The sequence below is a fragment of the Garra rufa genome, chromosome 2 (assembly GCF_049309525.1).
Source record: "Garra rufa chromosome 2, GarRuf1.0, whole genome shotgun sequence".
NCBI lineage: Eukaryota > Metazoa > Chordata > Actinopteri > Cypriniformes > Cyprinidae > Garra > Garra rufa.
This window is the reverse complement of record NC_133362.1, coordinates 45,123,669-45,139,702: the sequence shown is the minus strand read 5'-3', so window position 1 is coordinate 45,139,702 and position 16,034 is coordinate 45,123,669. Positions and strand designations below refer to the sequence as shown.

Genomic DNA, 16,034 nt, shown 5'->3' with positions numbered 1-16,034 from the left:
TATCCCCCAGTCAGAAAACTTCCTTCCTGGGCACAGAATTGGACTCGCTGTCAATGATAGCGCGGCTGTCACCACAGCGCGCAGCAGACATTCAGCGCACAGCGGGCTCGTTCCGCTGCGGCGCGTCTGTCCCGCTCAAAAAATTTCAGAAAATGCTGGGTCTCATGGCCTCAGCGTCATCAGTTCTGCAGCTGGGTCTGCTATGTATGCGCCCACTGCAGTTCTGGCTGAAAGCGCGCGTCCCGCGTCAAGCGTGGGCGCCCGGTCGGCTTCGTATCACGGTCAATCAGTAATGTGTCACAGCCCTGAATCCGTGGAGAGCAATCGACTGGTACCAGTTAGGTGTAAGCCTGGGGACTTCCTCGAGAATAAAAGTGGTGTCTACGGACGCGTCCACCTCGGGATGGGGGGCTCTGCTCGAGGGCAGACCGTCTTTTGGCCAGTGGTCAGAACGGGAAAAGCTCCTGCATATCAACTGCCTCGAAATGTTGGCAGTACAGAACGCGCTGATGCGCTTCTGTCCCCAAATAAAAGGAAACCATGTATTAGTTCGCTCGGACAACATGTCAGTGGTTTCCTATATAAATCGCCAGGGCGGTCTCAGGTCCAAAAACCTATACAGACTTGCAGAACGCCGCCTGGTATGGGCTCAGCGCAACCTGCGCTCGCTGAAAGCAGCGCATGTGCCGGGGCTTCTAAACATAGGGCCAGACAGACTGTCCAGGAACAATGTTCCAGCAGGCGAATGGTCTCTACACCCACAGACAGTACAACTACTGTGGAAGAAATTCGGCAGAGCGGAAGTAGACCTGTTTGCGTCTCCGAACAACGCTCACTGTCTGGAATTTTACTCAAAAAGCAGAGACGCGCTGGCCCACGAATGGCCCCGCCGTCATCTCTATGCTTTTCCCCCCGTCTCTCTCCTACCTCAGGTGATAGAGAGGGTCAGCGAAAAAGGATGTTCAATACTGCTGATAACGCCGTTTTGGGAAAACCAGCCCTGGTTCCCAGCGCTGATGCAGCTGACGAGCACTGTCCCGTGGCCGATACCAGTGAGGAGAGTCCTTCTCTCTCAGGCCAGCGGCTCGATTTGGCATCCTCACCCAGAGCTGTGGTCCCTTCATGTCTGGGCCACCAGCGAATATATGATGAACTCCCTAAAGGACTATTAAACACGATCACGCAGGCTAGAGCCCCGTCTACGAGACGGCTCTATTCCTCAAAATGGTCAGTGTTTTCGGGCTGGTGCGCAGCTCGCGGCTCGTCACCCACTAACTGTGGTGTGATGGAGGTGCTTTCCTTTCTACAAGAGCTGCTGGACAAGGGCAGAACCCCGTCCACGCTCAAAGTCTATGTGGCGGCCATAACAGCGTTCTCGAGCACAACGCTAGGTCAGTCAATAGGAAGGAACGATTTAGTTATTCGCTTCCTGAGGGGAGCTAGAAGACTAAATCCCCCCAGACCTCCCACAGTCCCCGTATGGGACCTTTCTGTGGTACTAGAGGCCATGAAAGGTGGACCATTCGAGCCTCTGCAGACTATTGATTTGAAATACCTGTCTCTTAAGACCGTGTTTCTGCTGGCTCTCGCTTCAGTGAAGCGCATAGGGGATTTGCACGCACTCTCTGTGAGCGCGACGTGCATGGAATTTGGACCTAATGACTCTAAAGTCATACTCAAACACAAACATGGTTACGTTCCAAAATCACTCAACACACCGTTTAGGGCACAGGTCATCGCGCTGTCAGCCCTACCGGTCAATGATGAGGAAACGGACGCGAGCCTCCTATGCCCAGTCAGGGCATTACGAGCTTACGTGTCTCGCTCGTCTGCTTTTAGACAGACAGAGCAGCTTTTTGTTTCGTTTTACGGGCGTCCCAAGGGACTGGCCGCGTCGAAACAGAGCTTATCCAGATGGATAGTTGATGCTATTGCGTTGGCATATGCTTCCAAGGGCATGCAGTGCCCGCTAGGTGTCAGAGCACATTCCACGAGGGGCGTGGCCTCATCGTGGGCGTGGTCGAGTGGGATTGCCTTGCAAGATATTTGTACGGCGGCGGGCTGGGCCTCTCCGTCTACATTTATAAGGTTTTACAACCTGGAGGTTCCCGCCTTACAGGCCAGATTGCTGTCAGTCTAGATGTTCAGTGTTGTCTGACCTGATGTTATCAGCTCGGAATGCTGCGTCTACTGAGCACAGCTCTAGGGTCGACAGTGAAAGTGATAGCACAAGATGTGTCTGAGCAAACTGTGTGAAGACCCTTATTCTTACGTCAGCTCAGGCCGTAACCCCGCCCTGTATGTACGTTTACTTAGCGTCTGAGTGACGCTGCACTATGTGGAAGAGTGCGGCATTGCCCCTCCCTCTTCCCCGGACTCCCTGTGAGTTCCATAGGTGATTATGAACTGTATGAACCCCGGGCTTTCGCCCTTGGGTCTTTGGTGTCAGATCTCAGCATGCACGGCGTTTTACACTGGGTCCCCTAGCGTAAGATACTTCTTACGCAGTACTCGTTCCCTCTTGTAAGAGAACGTACTCGGTTACTAACGTAACCTCGGTTCTCTCTAGAGAGGGAACGAGTACTGCGTATCTTGCCGTGCATGCGCACGCTCTGGTTGCTTTGATGATGAAAAACCAGATAATAGCTGCCTATGAGCGATATTTATAGGTCTAGACCACGCCCTTTTAGGCGGGAAGCTACGAAAAGGGCGCGAAGCGACGCAAAGGGCGCGAAATGCCCCCATTGGATCTGGCGTCGCGTCAGGCCTCGCTCTAATAGGCTGCTGCAGTTGCCGCAGAGCAGCCAATAGGCGCGCAAGCTGTTTCGCCTATGTCTGTATGCTACTGCAACGCGCTTTACATTATTTCAAAATTAAGGATAATTTTTGGCTTCAATATCTCGCAGAAAAGGATTTTCCCCTAGCGTAAGATACTTCTTACGCAGTACTCGTTCCCTCTCTAGAGAGAACCGAGGTTACGTTAGTAACCGAGTACGTTTTAGGATCCAAATAAACTCACATCTGACTAAATTTTTGCTTAACATCAGGGTTAACACTAAAAAATAATAATAATAAAAAGTAAAAAGAAAATAAATAACTGTAAAATAATTCAGTATGTTATATTTAAAAATAAATAAATAAATAAAATCATAAAAAAATAAAACACTTTAAAAATTACGTATTAAATCAATGTACAATTAAAAGTATTTAAAATTAAATGATCAAAATGAAATCATTAAAATATTTTAAAAATGTTAATAATTCAGAGAAAACACATGTAATTTTTTTTTAAATGACACATTTCAAATGAGATTTTTTTTTTTGTTTGAGCCACATTTATAAAGTGTGTTTTATTTTTGTCACTGAGGTGTGTGATTTCTGTGGCTTTAACCAGACGAAGTAACTTTGGTTATGTTAGAAGTTGACATATCAATCCGGTCAAGCATTTACATGCATTCATCTTGCAAAATAGGATAGTTCTGACAGGACTTGAAGACAGAGACAGTCGTCTCAGCATTTTAAACTGGGATAAGATAAATTAACATTGTAATCTGCACAATTCATTTTTAAACCAGTGTGCATACTCTTACCAGTTAAAAAGATTATTATAAGTGAGACAGCTTAAAATATACTACACTAGTATTTTATAATCACATTTCAATTTAATAAAGAACACTTTGACATGCAAAATAACTGCAATGACCTACAATGAAAATGGTGGTACCTTTCATTAACGTAGCAAAACAAATAGTTTGTCGTGGTGGATTTCAGCATTTGCTAAAAAAAATCTGTTGCATCATTGTGTGTTTCCAGGTGTGTATTGAGACATACATATCGAGTTGTCATCAGCGCAGTATCAACACAGCAGTCAGGGCCACCCTCAGTCAGATTCTTGGAGACCTCACCCTGCAACTGCGTCATAGACAAGAAAACACAGTGAGTCACATTGCACAACAGTTTCATAGAGCTTTATTAAACACAAGCACATGTCGATACTGTCTTATTACACAGCTCTCTGAAATGCTGATGTGATTTTAGTCGAGTTATGTTATGAACTCTAGTACAGTATTGCCGTGTTTCCTGCAAAAGTTCCCAATCTTTCTTTCATTTTTAGACTTCTCATACATTTCTAGAATGTTCAAGAATGAACTGATGTTATGAAAATGTCTGGTTGAATTTTTACAGGGTGTTGATGGTGAGGAACGTTGCATACCTGTCCAACAGCGCAAAGGTACAATGAAACAATAAGCCATGAAAGCATGTTTAAGACTGCCTAACTATCCATTGCATAACTTTTGTTTTACCAATAAACCACAACCATTTTCATAGCTCAACTAGTATATCACATTTACTGATGATAGCAGCTGCCACTGATGATGGCTCTGCTTATATTATGGCTCTTTTCTCAAATCTGCACATTACAGGGTGTCCGCAGGTCCTTAAAAAGTCTTAAAATGTCTTAAATAAGGTTTTCCTAATAAAAGGCCTTAAAAAATCTTAAAATGTCTTAAATTCAGATTTAATGGGTATTAAATATTTTTGGTTACATTACCGCTAAAATATCTTCAGTCTGACGGACATAATGACTATTTACAGTTATTGGACAGAACGAAGATTCCCCCAAACATTTCTTGTTCATAAATGTATTTAAAACATTATTCTTATAAGATTATTTATATATTATTTATCACACTTGTAATTTTGCAGTGTAAATTATTTAATCTGCCTGGCAACAGCCCTATAGAATTTATTGTTTAATTGTAATAATTTGAAATGAAAGGTAATATAGGCCTTTATAAAGGTAAATAAAAAATATGCTGATTTAAGTATGTAAAAGTTAAACACTGATGAAAATATTGCTTATATGTATTATAATATTGTCTGCTGATATGAAAAGTTAACTGTATATTGTAGTAATAAATAACATTAATGAGATTTTAGTTTTGAAATTTAGTTTTCTTTTTACAATAAACACATTAAATATGAATTTAATATAATCTGTATTTCCATTACAGGCTTAGGTCTTAAATTTCATATTAGGTGGTATTAAAAAGGTCTTTTAAAAGTGTTAAATTTCACTTGTTCATATCTGTAGAAACCCTGCATTAGGTATCTGTCTCATAAGGCAGCAATTCCTAACCTTCTTCTGAGAGGATCCCTTTTTCACAAGTCATATTCCTCATGAACGTTGCTAAGATATGAACCCAGTAATCTATTAAGCATAAAATGCATCACAGGTGAGATAAGCAGCTCATTAGGTACAGTTCTTGAATGTTTCACATACAGAGTCTGATTTATAATTCATATTCACAATTTTTTTTGAGTGTGTGATTGGATTGGCATTGAGAGGTGTTTGCATGCAAGTGGATTAATTGCTTACTTACAGGTTTTCTATGCCATTTATTTGAAATAATGTATATTTTTATGCATGTTTTCAGATCTGTCTCCCACTACTGATGCACTGTATGAAGATGTTGTGATGGTGCTCACTGTTTTCTGTGACAAACTGGAGTCTGTCTCAAAGTAAGCTTTATATATCTTCAACTTGTTGCTTCTGGAGACACACTGTCTTGCAGTTTCTCTGCAAACTAGGGACCGTAGCTGTCCAAGAGCATGTTTTGAAACCCCTGCCCTAAGTATTGAAACATGTGGTAAAAGGCTTGAATGATGCCTTTATTATCCCTTAATGCCACAGGAGAGGAGTTTGGGAATAGCAGTAAAGTGTTGCAACTGACGGCATAAGTCACATGACAAATTTCATTAATTAATATTGCGCACATTCATACTATAAACAATATATATTTTAATGGTCCTGAAGTTTGTTTCTTATTAAACTTTTGACCTACTCAGACATGTATCTCGTGTTTTAATCTGTGCTTTTTTTCTTAAGTGAAAACCAGCTGCTGCAGCTGTTGTACCTGGAGTGTATTCTGTCTATGCTGAGCAGCTGTCCACCCACAATGCACCTGCATCGTAATTTCACTGACCTCATCTGGTGAGATATGTCTTTGTTCTCTTTGCACATTGTTTAAATCAAGGTCACTGCAGATTATGTAGTTAAGAATAGCTCAATTCGGGCACAAGTATTATTATTTTAATTAAATGTAAAATTATAATTTTTAATTTACAATTAATTGCATTAAACTAACATTGTAAAATGTATGGTTTTGAGGGCTGTCCATTTAACTTAATTTTATTTTATCCTCCATCTTACTTGAAGGATTAGTTTACTTTCAGAACAAAAATTTACAGATAATGTACTCACCCCCTTGTCATCCAAGATGTTCATGTTCATGAGTTTTTCGACATACCCTAAATTTAATGACCCAGATTACACAGACTATGCATGGGCATCGCAGAGATGAGACAAGAGCATTTGAGGTTAAAAAGTACATAAATTGTCAATTTGTTTTGAAAATAACCGATCGTTATGCTAGATAAGCTTTGAAGCTGCATTTAAACTGCATTTTAGAAGTTAAAACTTGGGGGCACCATACATATCCATTATATGGAGAGAAATCCTGAAATGTTTTCCTCAAAAAACATAATTTCTTTACGACTGAAAAAAAAAAAGACATGAACATCTTGGATGACAAGGGGTTGAGTACATTATCTGTACATTTTTGTTCTGGAAGTGGACTAATCCTGGAGTGGAAACCATGTTATTTCCTAAGTATGTCAAAAAATTTTATTACCATTGTACAATATCCAATAAACACGACTATTTTTTGTAAGCACATCATTTTCGAATTGCAAAGTGATTATTATGATTCTGGAGGAACATGCTGCAATTATAGATCATCATCTACACACAGGAAGCAGTTGTGTCCAACTCTGGTGGTGATTATGGGAAATCCAGCGAGTGATAAAAGCATCACCTCAGCCCATGGTGGGCAATCCCAGGACTCAGACACGGCACCAGGGTCAGCGGTCTTGGATCAAGGCCGGGGTTCTGGCTGCTCATCGAGTGCTCCTGTCATGATTGGGCCAGTCGTTCGCACCATCTGCTATGTGGCAGCAGAGTTAGTCCGTCTGGTGGGCTGTGTCGAGTCCATGAAACCTGTTTTGCAGTCCCTGTACCACCGTATTCTGCTCTACCCACCCCCCCAGCACAGAGTGGAGGCCATCAAGATTATGAAGGAGGTGAGATCTTCACACTTACTGTACACACACAGTACTGTACGTGTGCAGAGTGTTCTACTTCTACACTATGTCATACTACTTCAACTAAAGCTGCACAATTAATCAAATCTCTAATCGCAATCATGACTACGGATGCCACGATTACATAATTGTTCAAAGCCACGATTACAAAAAAAAAGTTCATTATTCTGCATGCTTAAGAGGCGTGTTTAGAGCATGTCACATTGTGAGAGACGAATCGATATTGTTTTGTGAGCCCATCAAAATACTGAGAATAATTATTTATAACAAATTATTCAGAATTATAAATGCATTTTAAGATAACTTTTCCTATCAACTGGTCACAATGCACAACAGCGCTGTATGCTGCGTCAAAGACTAGCACAGATGAGAAGCACATGGCGGGCGCTCTGGATGAAAGCGCACTTTCATTCTCTGACAGCAGATGGCGCTAATCATATTGCAGCCGTTACCCCAGAAACCCTGTAAACAAAACATTCTTTCAGTTTCTGAAAAGTGTTGTGTATTTGCTATGGTGTTCATCACAGCGCCAAATACTTATATATAATTTATAGAGCTGTCAAATGATTAATCACGATTAATCGCATCCGAAATAAAAGTTTATGTTAACATACTAAATGTGTGTTTACTGTGTATATTTATTATGTATATATAAATACACACACATACATGTATAGATTAAAATAATATTTATATGTATGAATAGTTATACTTGTATTTAATTTAGATTATATAAAGAATTATAAATATTTTATATATAAATCTAAAATATTTTTCTTTAATAAACATGTATGTGTGTGTATTTATATATACATAATATATACACACAGTACACACATATAGTTTGTAATCATAAACTTTTATTTTGGATGTGATTAATTGTGATTAATCGTTTGACAGCCCTAATAATTTAGACTTATATACTTATAATTAGACTTAATAGGCTATAAACTGCCAATGAAAAAATCCTCTAAACATTCATTAATCTTAGGTAATTCGAATATTTACGCTGCACGATATTGGGAAAATATGCGATATGCGATATTGGTGTTCAATATTGCGATAACGATATTTCTTGCGATATTACATTTCCCTAGAGAAATGCTTTGATAATTATTATTATTATTATTATCTTTTTTTTTTTTTTATAATTTATATATGTAATGATCATGCTAAAATAAACAGGTAATAGATATTCTTCTGTCATCCGAATTAAATCTAATTCAGGCAAAAAAAAAAAAAAAAACTATATCAAGGAAGTTACAAAAACTTTGACTTTAAATCACTATGAATTACTTAAAATCTCGGCAGATAAACTGATTTCTGGTTTGCTGTTACCATAGACCTGCAAACACAAAATGAATTGCTTTCAAACATTGTAACCATACTGTCACAAGTATGGTCGGAGACGAGCGGATCCATTTGCAGCATTTATTAATACAGGCAAACAAACACAGGGGCAGGCAGAAATCGTAGTCAAACACAGGCAGAAAGGTCGGGGCAGGCAGCGAGAATCAAACACAAGAGGGAGTCCAGGAATCAAAACACAGGAAATCAAACACGGGAAGAAACGCTCAGAATGTAGCCGGGGCAATACAAGACTTCGCAAAGTGGCTGTGTGTGTGAGAAGCTTATAAGCAGTCAGTGTGATGAGGAATAGATGTGTGCAGCAATCAGTGCAGTGGGTCACGAGGAGCAGGTGTGAGCAGTGATTGGTGCAGTGGCTTGTGGGGGATGAAGTCCATGATGTGTAGTGCAAGAGTTTGTGATGACAGGACGACGGAGGCTCAAATCGTGACAGAGCCCCCCACCTAAGAGCGGCTTCCAGACGCTTCAAATACCTGTTCGGGAGAGTGATGGAGTGGGCATGGCACAGAGGCATGAATGGAGGCCCCGGTCCATGTGCAGGTGGAGAACCAGGAGACTGAGGCGGAGCCGACGGAGGGAGAAGCCATGGTGGAGGAAGGGTTGGCTCCTCCATGGGGCCGACCGACGGAGGTGGAGCCGGTGGAGCCCGAGGCGGAACCGGAGAGTCGAAGGTCATGGGCGACACCGAGGATCCGGAGGGCCAAGGCGGAACCCAAGGCTCTGGAGACCAAGGCGGAGATGGAGGCCCGGAGGTACACGGCGGAGCCGGAGCGACAGAGGACCGAGGCTGTGCCCGCGGGAGGGAGGAGGTCCACAGAGCCGGTAGGACGGAGCGACGAGGCGCAGCCGGAGGAGTAGAGTCCAGAGGCGAAGGTGGGGCGACGACCGACCAGGGTGGAACCGGAGGGACGATGGAGCCCGGTGGAGCTGGTGGACCGACGGCCGACAGCGGAGACGAGGGAGCAGAGAGCCGGGGTGGAGCCGCAGGGTCGGAGGACTCTGAGGCTGAAGGCGATGGTGAGGGATCTTCCAGCCAGGGCACCGATGGAGACTGCCAGTCCCACGGCAAGTCCTCTGCACCGAAGGTGGGTTGAAGGTTAGCAGAGGGACTGTCAGGAGACAGAGGTGGTAGGACTGGGGCAGTAGGGAGGGTGGGTGGGAGACTCGACAGTCCATACATGACCTCCGTGGCCAGAACGGGGAAAATATACAGTCCATAAATGGCCTCCGTGGCCTGAACAGGGCAGACAGGAATCTCAGGACGGCTGGACGGAACCAGCGGAGGCTCTAGAAGGCTGGGCGGAACCAGCGGAGGTTCTGGAAGACTGGGCGGAACCAGCGGAGGCTCTGGAAGGCTGGGCGGTACCAGCGGAGGCTCTGGAAGGCTGGGCGGAACCAGCGGAGGCTCTGGAAGACTGGGCGGAACCAGCGGAGGCTCTGGAAGGCTGGGCGGTACCAGCGGAGGCTCTGGAAGGCTGGGCGGAACCAGCGGAGGCTCTGGAAGACTGGGCGGAACCAGCGGAGGCTCTGGAAGACTGGGCGGAACCAGCGGAGGCTCTGGAAGACTGGGCGGAACCAGCGGAGGCTCTGGAAGGCTGGGCGGTACCAGCGGAGGCTCTGGAGGGCTGGGCGGTACCAGCGGAGGCTCTGGAGGGCTGGGCGGTACCAGCGGAGGCTCTGGAAGGCTGGGCGGAACCAGCCGAGGCTCTGGAAGGCTGGGCGGAGCCAGCGTAGGCTCTGGGAGGCCGGACGGAACCAGCGGAGACTCTGGACGGCCGGGCAGAACCAGCGAAGACTCTGGAGGGCTGGGCGGTACCAGCGGAGGCTCTGGAAGGCTGAGCGGAACCAGCGGAGGCTCTGGAAGGCTGGGTGGAACCAGCCGAGGCTCTGGAAGGCTGGGCGGAGCCAGCGTAGGCTCTGGGAGGCCGGACGGAACCAGCGGCGACTCTGGACAGCCGAGTGGAATCGGCGGAGACTCTGGGAGGCTGGATGGAGCCATCTTGGCCGGGGACTCAGGGTTGGCGGCCATCTTGGCCGGGAACTCAGGGTTGGCGGCCATCTTGGCTGGGAACTCAGGAACGGTGGCCATCTTGGCCGGGGACTCAGGAACGGCGGCCATCTTGGCCGGGGACTCAGGAACATCGGCGGCCATCTTGTGTGCAGACTCTGGTGTGGCAGCCATCTTGCGTAGTGGCTCTGAGCTGGATTTTACTGTGGGAACATTGTTGTCTTCTTGAATTCCCACAGTAAAAGGAGAGCCACTCATTTGCAGAGCAATGTCAATGAAATATTGTAAAGTCCAGTTAGGTTCGATCATGGGCATGAGGGAAGCCAATGGCTCTAAGAGTCCTCCACGGAAGAAAATCATCAGGCATGCCTCATCCATAGTAGACTGATTAGCCAATTCGATAAAGTCCATTGCATACTCCTCAACAGACCGCTCACCTTGTTTGAGACACATGATTTGTACCGTAGAATTCGTGCTGGAACCGGATGACACCATACTAGCTGCTGGATCCTTGTAGTGGCGAAGTCTTCTTTCACAAGGATGGTCGGAGACGAGCGGATCCATTTGCAGCATTTATTAATACAGGCAAACAAACACAGGGGCAGGCAGAAATCGTAGTCAAACACAGGCAGAAAGGTCGGGGCAGGCAGCGAGAATCAAACACAAGAGGGAGTCCAGGAATCAAAACACAGGAAATCAAACACGGGAAGAAACGCTCAGAATGTAGCCGGGGCAATACAAGACTTCGCAAAGTGGCTGTGTGAGTGAGAAGCTTATAAGCAGTCAGTGTGATGAGGAACAGATGTGTGCAGCAATCAGTGCAGTGGGTCACAAGGAGCAGGTGTGAGCAGTGATTGGTGAAGTGGCTTGTGGGGGATGAAGTCCATGATGTGTAGTGCAAGAGTTTGTGATGACAGGACAACGGAGGCTCAAATCGTGACACATACACTCAAGAGCATCTTTTAAACTAAATATTTCCTTGCCTTGCCTGTTTTTTTTTTTTTGTTTTTTTTATAAAACAAATATTATTAAACAAAGTTAGGAGCATCAAAAAAAATTAGGAGCACCCAATTTCTTTTCAGTAATGCACCGATCTTGATTCTTCATGGCCGATTCCAATTGCCAGGCAAACAAATGGGCTATTTCTGAAAGCCTCAGAATCAATAAAAAAAAAAAAAATACAGTACAAATAACAAAAATAGACAATAAATGCAGCCATATTCAAAGTAGACTACTCTTTCAAAGTGGAAATAAAGACCGAATTTTTTCAAGTATGATACAGAGTTATAAACAACTTCACAACTTATTATAGCCCACATTCTAATAACAGCCTAGATATTTTATCTAGCCTAATTTACGTGCATTGGGGAGTCGCTCTCTAAACGTGGCGTGGGGTATTAAAATTTCTTTTGAATGTGCGTGCGCGTTTTACTTTTGGTTTCGTTTTAAGGATCGCGCGAACCTCTCGGCGGTGCAGAGCATGCATTCTGCAATACAAGAGATTACTTTAACAAACCATGTGAAAGTCGGAGGACACCAACAGGATTTTGAAAAGCGTGTTCCCAGTGGAAAATACTCCCCTTCGTGAGTGGAACTCGGTCGCTGAGTTATCATCTGATGTGAATGTATGCCGCGTTGTACAGAACCTTTTTACTGTCCACAATCAAAAATCGTCAAACCACACACCCCTAATTGCAATGCAGTTTGTGCAAATCCGGAACAGAGGTTTCAGAAAAAAAACGGCCGGTTCCTAGTTCAGCGGTGCGCATTGTCAGTGACAGGAAGACGGCTAATATCTCAAATCTTCATTAAAGGTAACAATAAAGATTAAGTTTAAATGGTTATGTAATGTTGGAGAGAACGGCGAACGCATCAGCTCACAGCAGTCTGTGCAGTAGTTAGGTTAGCGAAAGTTTTGTAAAGAAATGAAACTAGGTCGCACCACAACAATTTCTCGCACTCGCACAAATGCTCCCAAATATAATTTGAGGTTGCGCAGATTCAATTTTGGGAGCATAAACGGTCGCAATTTTGATCCCTGTATATTTCAGACGTACAGTTCTTTTTAGGCACAAGTTCAGCGCTGCTGTCATTTTCTCCCTTCATACTCCTGCCGTATTTATTTTTCGTTCTCTGCTCTGAGCCACCAGGTTCCTTTTGGCCCGGTCTAGCCAATAGCGTTATAGAGCTCCAGCTCCTCCCATATGGCTCTGCAGCGAGCACCCTCTCATCTGTTTGGTCAAATGAGGACAACCTATGCATGCAACGCACAAATGTTTGGCACATAAATTAAATGTCAATTATCGCAACTCTCTGCGATATTGATATCGCGTATACTAACTTCTTCGATATATCGTGCAGCCCTAGAGCTAACATGAACTAAGAGTTGTATTTTTGACCAAAGATTAATGACTTGTAGCAAATGTAGCTATTGCTCATTGAAAATATTAATGCATTAACTAAGAGCTCTTACTGTAAAGTGATACCTATTTGTTTTTATAATTCTTTTCAGTTATTTTTGTTATAAGAAAATAGTTAATAAACCTGTTTTACAGTATTATACACTTTTTCAATATCATGATAATACTGTATACCGTGATAAAGCATTATAAATTAATCGCAACATGAAAATTGATACCGGCATATCCCTATGCATATTGCATATTTTAACTTTTTTTATTTAAAGAAACTAAACCAATGTAAAAAGGAATAAAAGTATTTCAGGAAGAGTGTTTTCAGCTTGCTTTTTTATTTTTATATAAAATTATGGCATGCAGTTGCTTCAAACAATGGTATAAAGCTATTTAAAACATCAATCAGTGTAAATTGTGATGATCGTAATGAATAATTGCAATTACAATTTCAAGGGAATAATCGACAGTTATGATTTTTGTCATAATCGTGCAGCCCAGTGTAACATCCCTTTTATGACAATGGTCTAAACCGAAACACTTTTTAAGACTTTTTGTGTGTGTGTGTGTGTGTGTGTGTGTGTGTGTGTGTGTGTGTGTGTGTATGCATGTACATTATTTCAAATGCTTCTGGCTATGTAAACTCAATTTCATGTGTCGCTACATTTCAAAAGCTTCTCATTTTATACCACAGACATGAAAAAAAAAAACTCTACCACCCCCTTGAGGTTTTTCTGTTCTAATAAACATGCTGTTATTCCCCTCACCCCTTAGATTGTGGGAAGCCCTCAGCGCTTGTTTGACCTGGCCGGCCCATGCGTCATTGAGCCTGAGACAAGAAAGAGGTCTTTCTCAAAAAGGAAGTCACATCTTGATCTTCTCAAACTGTGAGTAAGATATTTTGTTTCTTATAATTCGTACTGCACAGACATATGGGAACAATACTGACAGTCACCAGATTACAGTATGTCACTTCTCAGACATTCCATGAACAGAGGTAACGCACTGATCTGAAATATCCAGATGAATACTCTGTTGGCATCTGTCTGTGCAGTTTGAATTAGCCTTAAAAGCTTGTCTTAAAGGGATAGTTCACCCAAAAATTTTAATTCTGTCAGTAATTAATCACCCTCATGTCGTTGCAAAGTAAGAGCTCTCTGATGTACAAGAGGCATCATTGTGGAAAAAATATTTCTCAGCTTTTATTTACATTTGCACAAAAAGTGGCGTGTCCAAAATTGTCCATACCCTTTGCAAACTGGCACAGTCTATGGGAAGATCCAAAGTTCTATACCATTCCAAATAGTCCAAGCTGTTCTAAAGCATCCTAATTACCCTGATTCATTGGGAACAGCTGTTTTAATCAACTCAACAGGTGAAAAACAGAAGCTAAGGTAATGAAATTGAAAAACTGTGACAGTTGTGAAGATGTTCATCTACATGCAACTGCTTTGATAGTATTTGATTTTTTTACATTCACAACATCTGTATGATATTACTGTAGAAATGTTACATTTTTGTATTGTGCTAGGTTTTGAACTTAAGTTTAACAGTTTTGAAAACAGTATGCAAATATGTGCCAATTGGCTTGTTTAGTACATAAAGGTTTGGTGGTGTTTGTGTCGAAGTGATAAAAGAATTAATCTAATTCAACAGATGTGGTCAATGAATGCATTTTGTGCCTAAGCAATAATTGATCCACAGTTTAGCCCACATAGACTGTTCTTGCTGTGTGAAGAGTTTTGAAAAAGTGACCTAAGGATTGAGAAGTGCGTCTTAGCAATTCGTCACCTTAGAATTATAAGGTTCTATCTGACATTTTTGTCCAAATTGAGTTATTCACATATTCTTATTCTGTGACAACTTATTTGCATTATTTGATGTTTCTTTTGTAAGCTGTGTATATTTTGGGCCCTTTTTTTAGAAAGCAAAAATGGTTCTATCTACAGAAGTCTATGGAATGCAAAAACTTTGAAGCTCAATATCTCGAAAGTGCTCAGAACGCAGATAGAACCTTATAATTCTAAGGCGACGAATTGTAAAAAACTGTAATATGGTCCATGGGACATCAGTGGTTCAGCCATAGTTTTACAAAGCTACGAGAATACTTTTTGTGCACAAAACATACAAAAATTATGATTATATTCAACAATTTTTCTCCTCCATTAATGAGAGTACCACGATGCATAAGTGAATAAGCTTTTGAGCTTTTGAGTCTTGCTTATTTAAAGTGAAAGAGAGACATTTTCTATGTGCCCACATCGCGAAAAGGAGAGTGACAGCTTTTAATAATTGTAAAGGGAGTTTGCAAATATAATATTAATTCAATACACCAGTTTAATAAACAAGAAGTTAATATTAAGTGACTTACGTTGTCTGACTATAACACCTGATTTTACTCTTTCATAAACGAAAATAGTTTTAATAAAGTAACTGCTCAGCCGCTGCGCATCTCTAAAAGCAAACACAGCGGTGTTGCATTCATGAATGAAAGTGTGTCAGTGATTTACAATTAGTGATAATTATAGCACCTGCTGGCAGATTTAGTTTTTTTTTTATATAATTTCAGTTTATTTAAATAATTTAATATTTCTATATTCAAAATTTTATATTTAAAACATTAATCTCAAAATGAATTAATTTATTTGCACTAATGCCACCTCTGAGCCTCAATAAATGTCTGAAAATACACCTAAAAGCCACTTTTGTGTTCTTCTGTGCCACCTCTGTAGTACAAATTGTTTTTATATCAATACTAATTTCATATGATTAGTAACTAATTTGTCTTATTCTGCTTATTATTATATTGTTTTAACTAGAATTTTTAAAAAGCTTATTAATTTATTTTCTTTTTTTAATATACATTTCTGAATTTGACATAGATGATGACATACTTGTAATAAAATCTGAAAAATGCTATTACAAAGGTAAAAAGGAAATTGCCCCTCTAAATAACTTTAAGGAGTCAAATATCACATCATATTAGAAAGGCTAATTTTTTTATCAGTATTTTTGATTATTTATCAGAAGATGCTCCTAAAATTTTTAAATTAGGAGGAAAATCGTTCCTGATTATAAGAAAA

General features: G+C 41.8%; 1 protein-coding gene across 1 annotated transcript in view; it reads left to right on the top strand.

The window, feature by feature from the left end:
• The window catches only part of arfgef3 (ARFGEF family member 3), a 91,600-nt gene that overhangs the window by 15,716 nt on the left and 59,850 nt on the right, over positions 1–16,034 (top strand). Inside the window, exons 6-11 of the mRNA XM_073834268.1 lie at positions 3,814–3,936; positions 4,186–4,231; positions 5,439–5,523; positions 5,891–5,995; positions 6,816–7,143; positions 13,726–13,838. Of these exons, the coding sequence (XP_073690369.1) occupies positions 3,814–3,936; positions 4,186–4,231; positions 5,439–5,523; positions 5,891–5,995; positions 6,816–7,143; positions 13,726–13,838 (800 nt within the window). The remainder of the gene's footprint in view (positions 1–3,813; positions 3,937–4,185; positions 4,232–5,438; positions 5,524–5,890; positions 5,996–6,815; positions 7,144–13,725; positions 13,839–16,034) is intronic.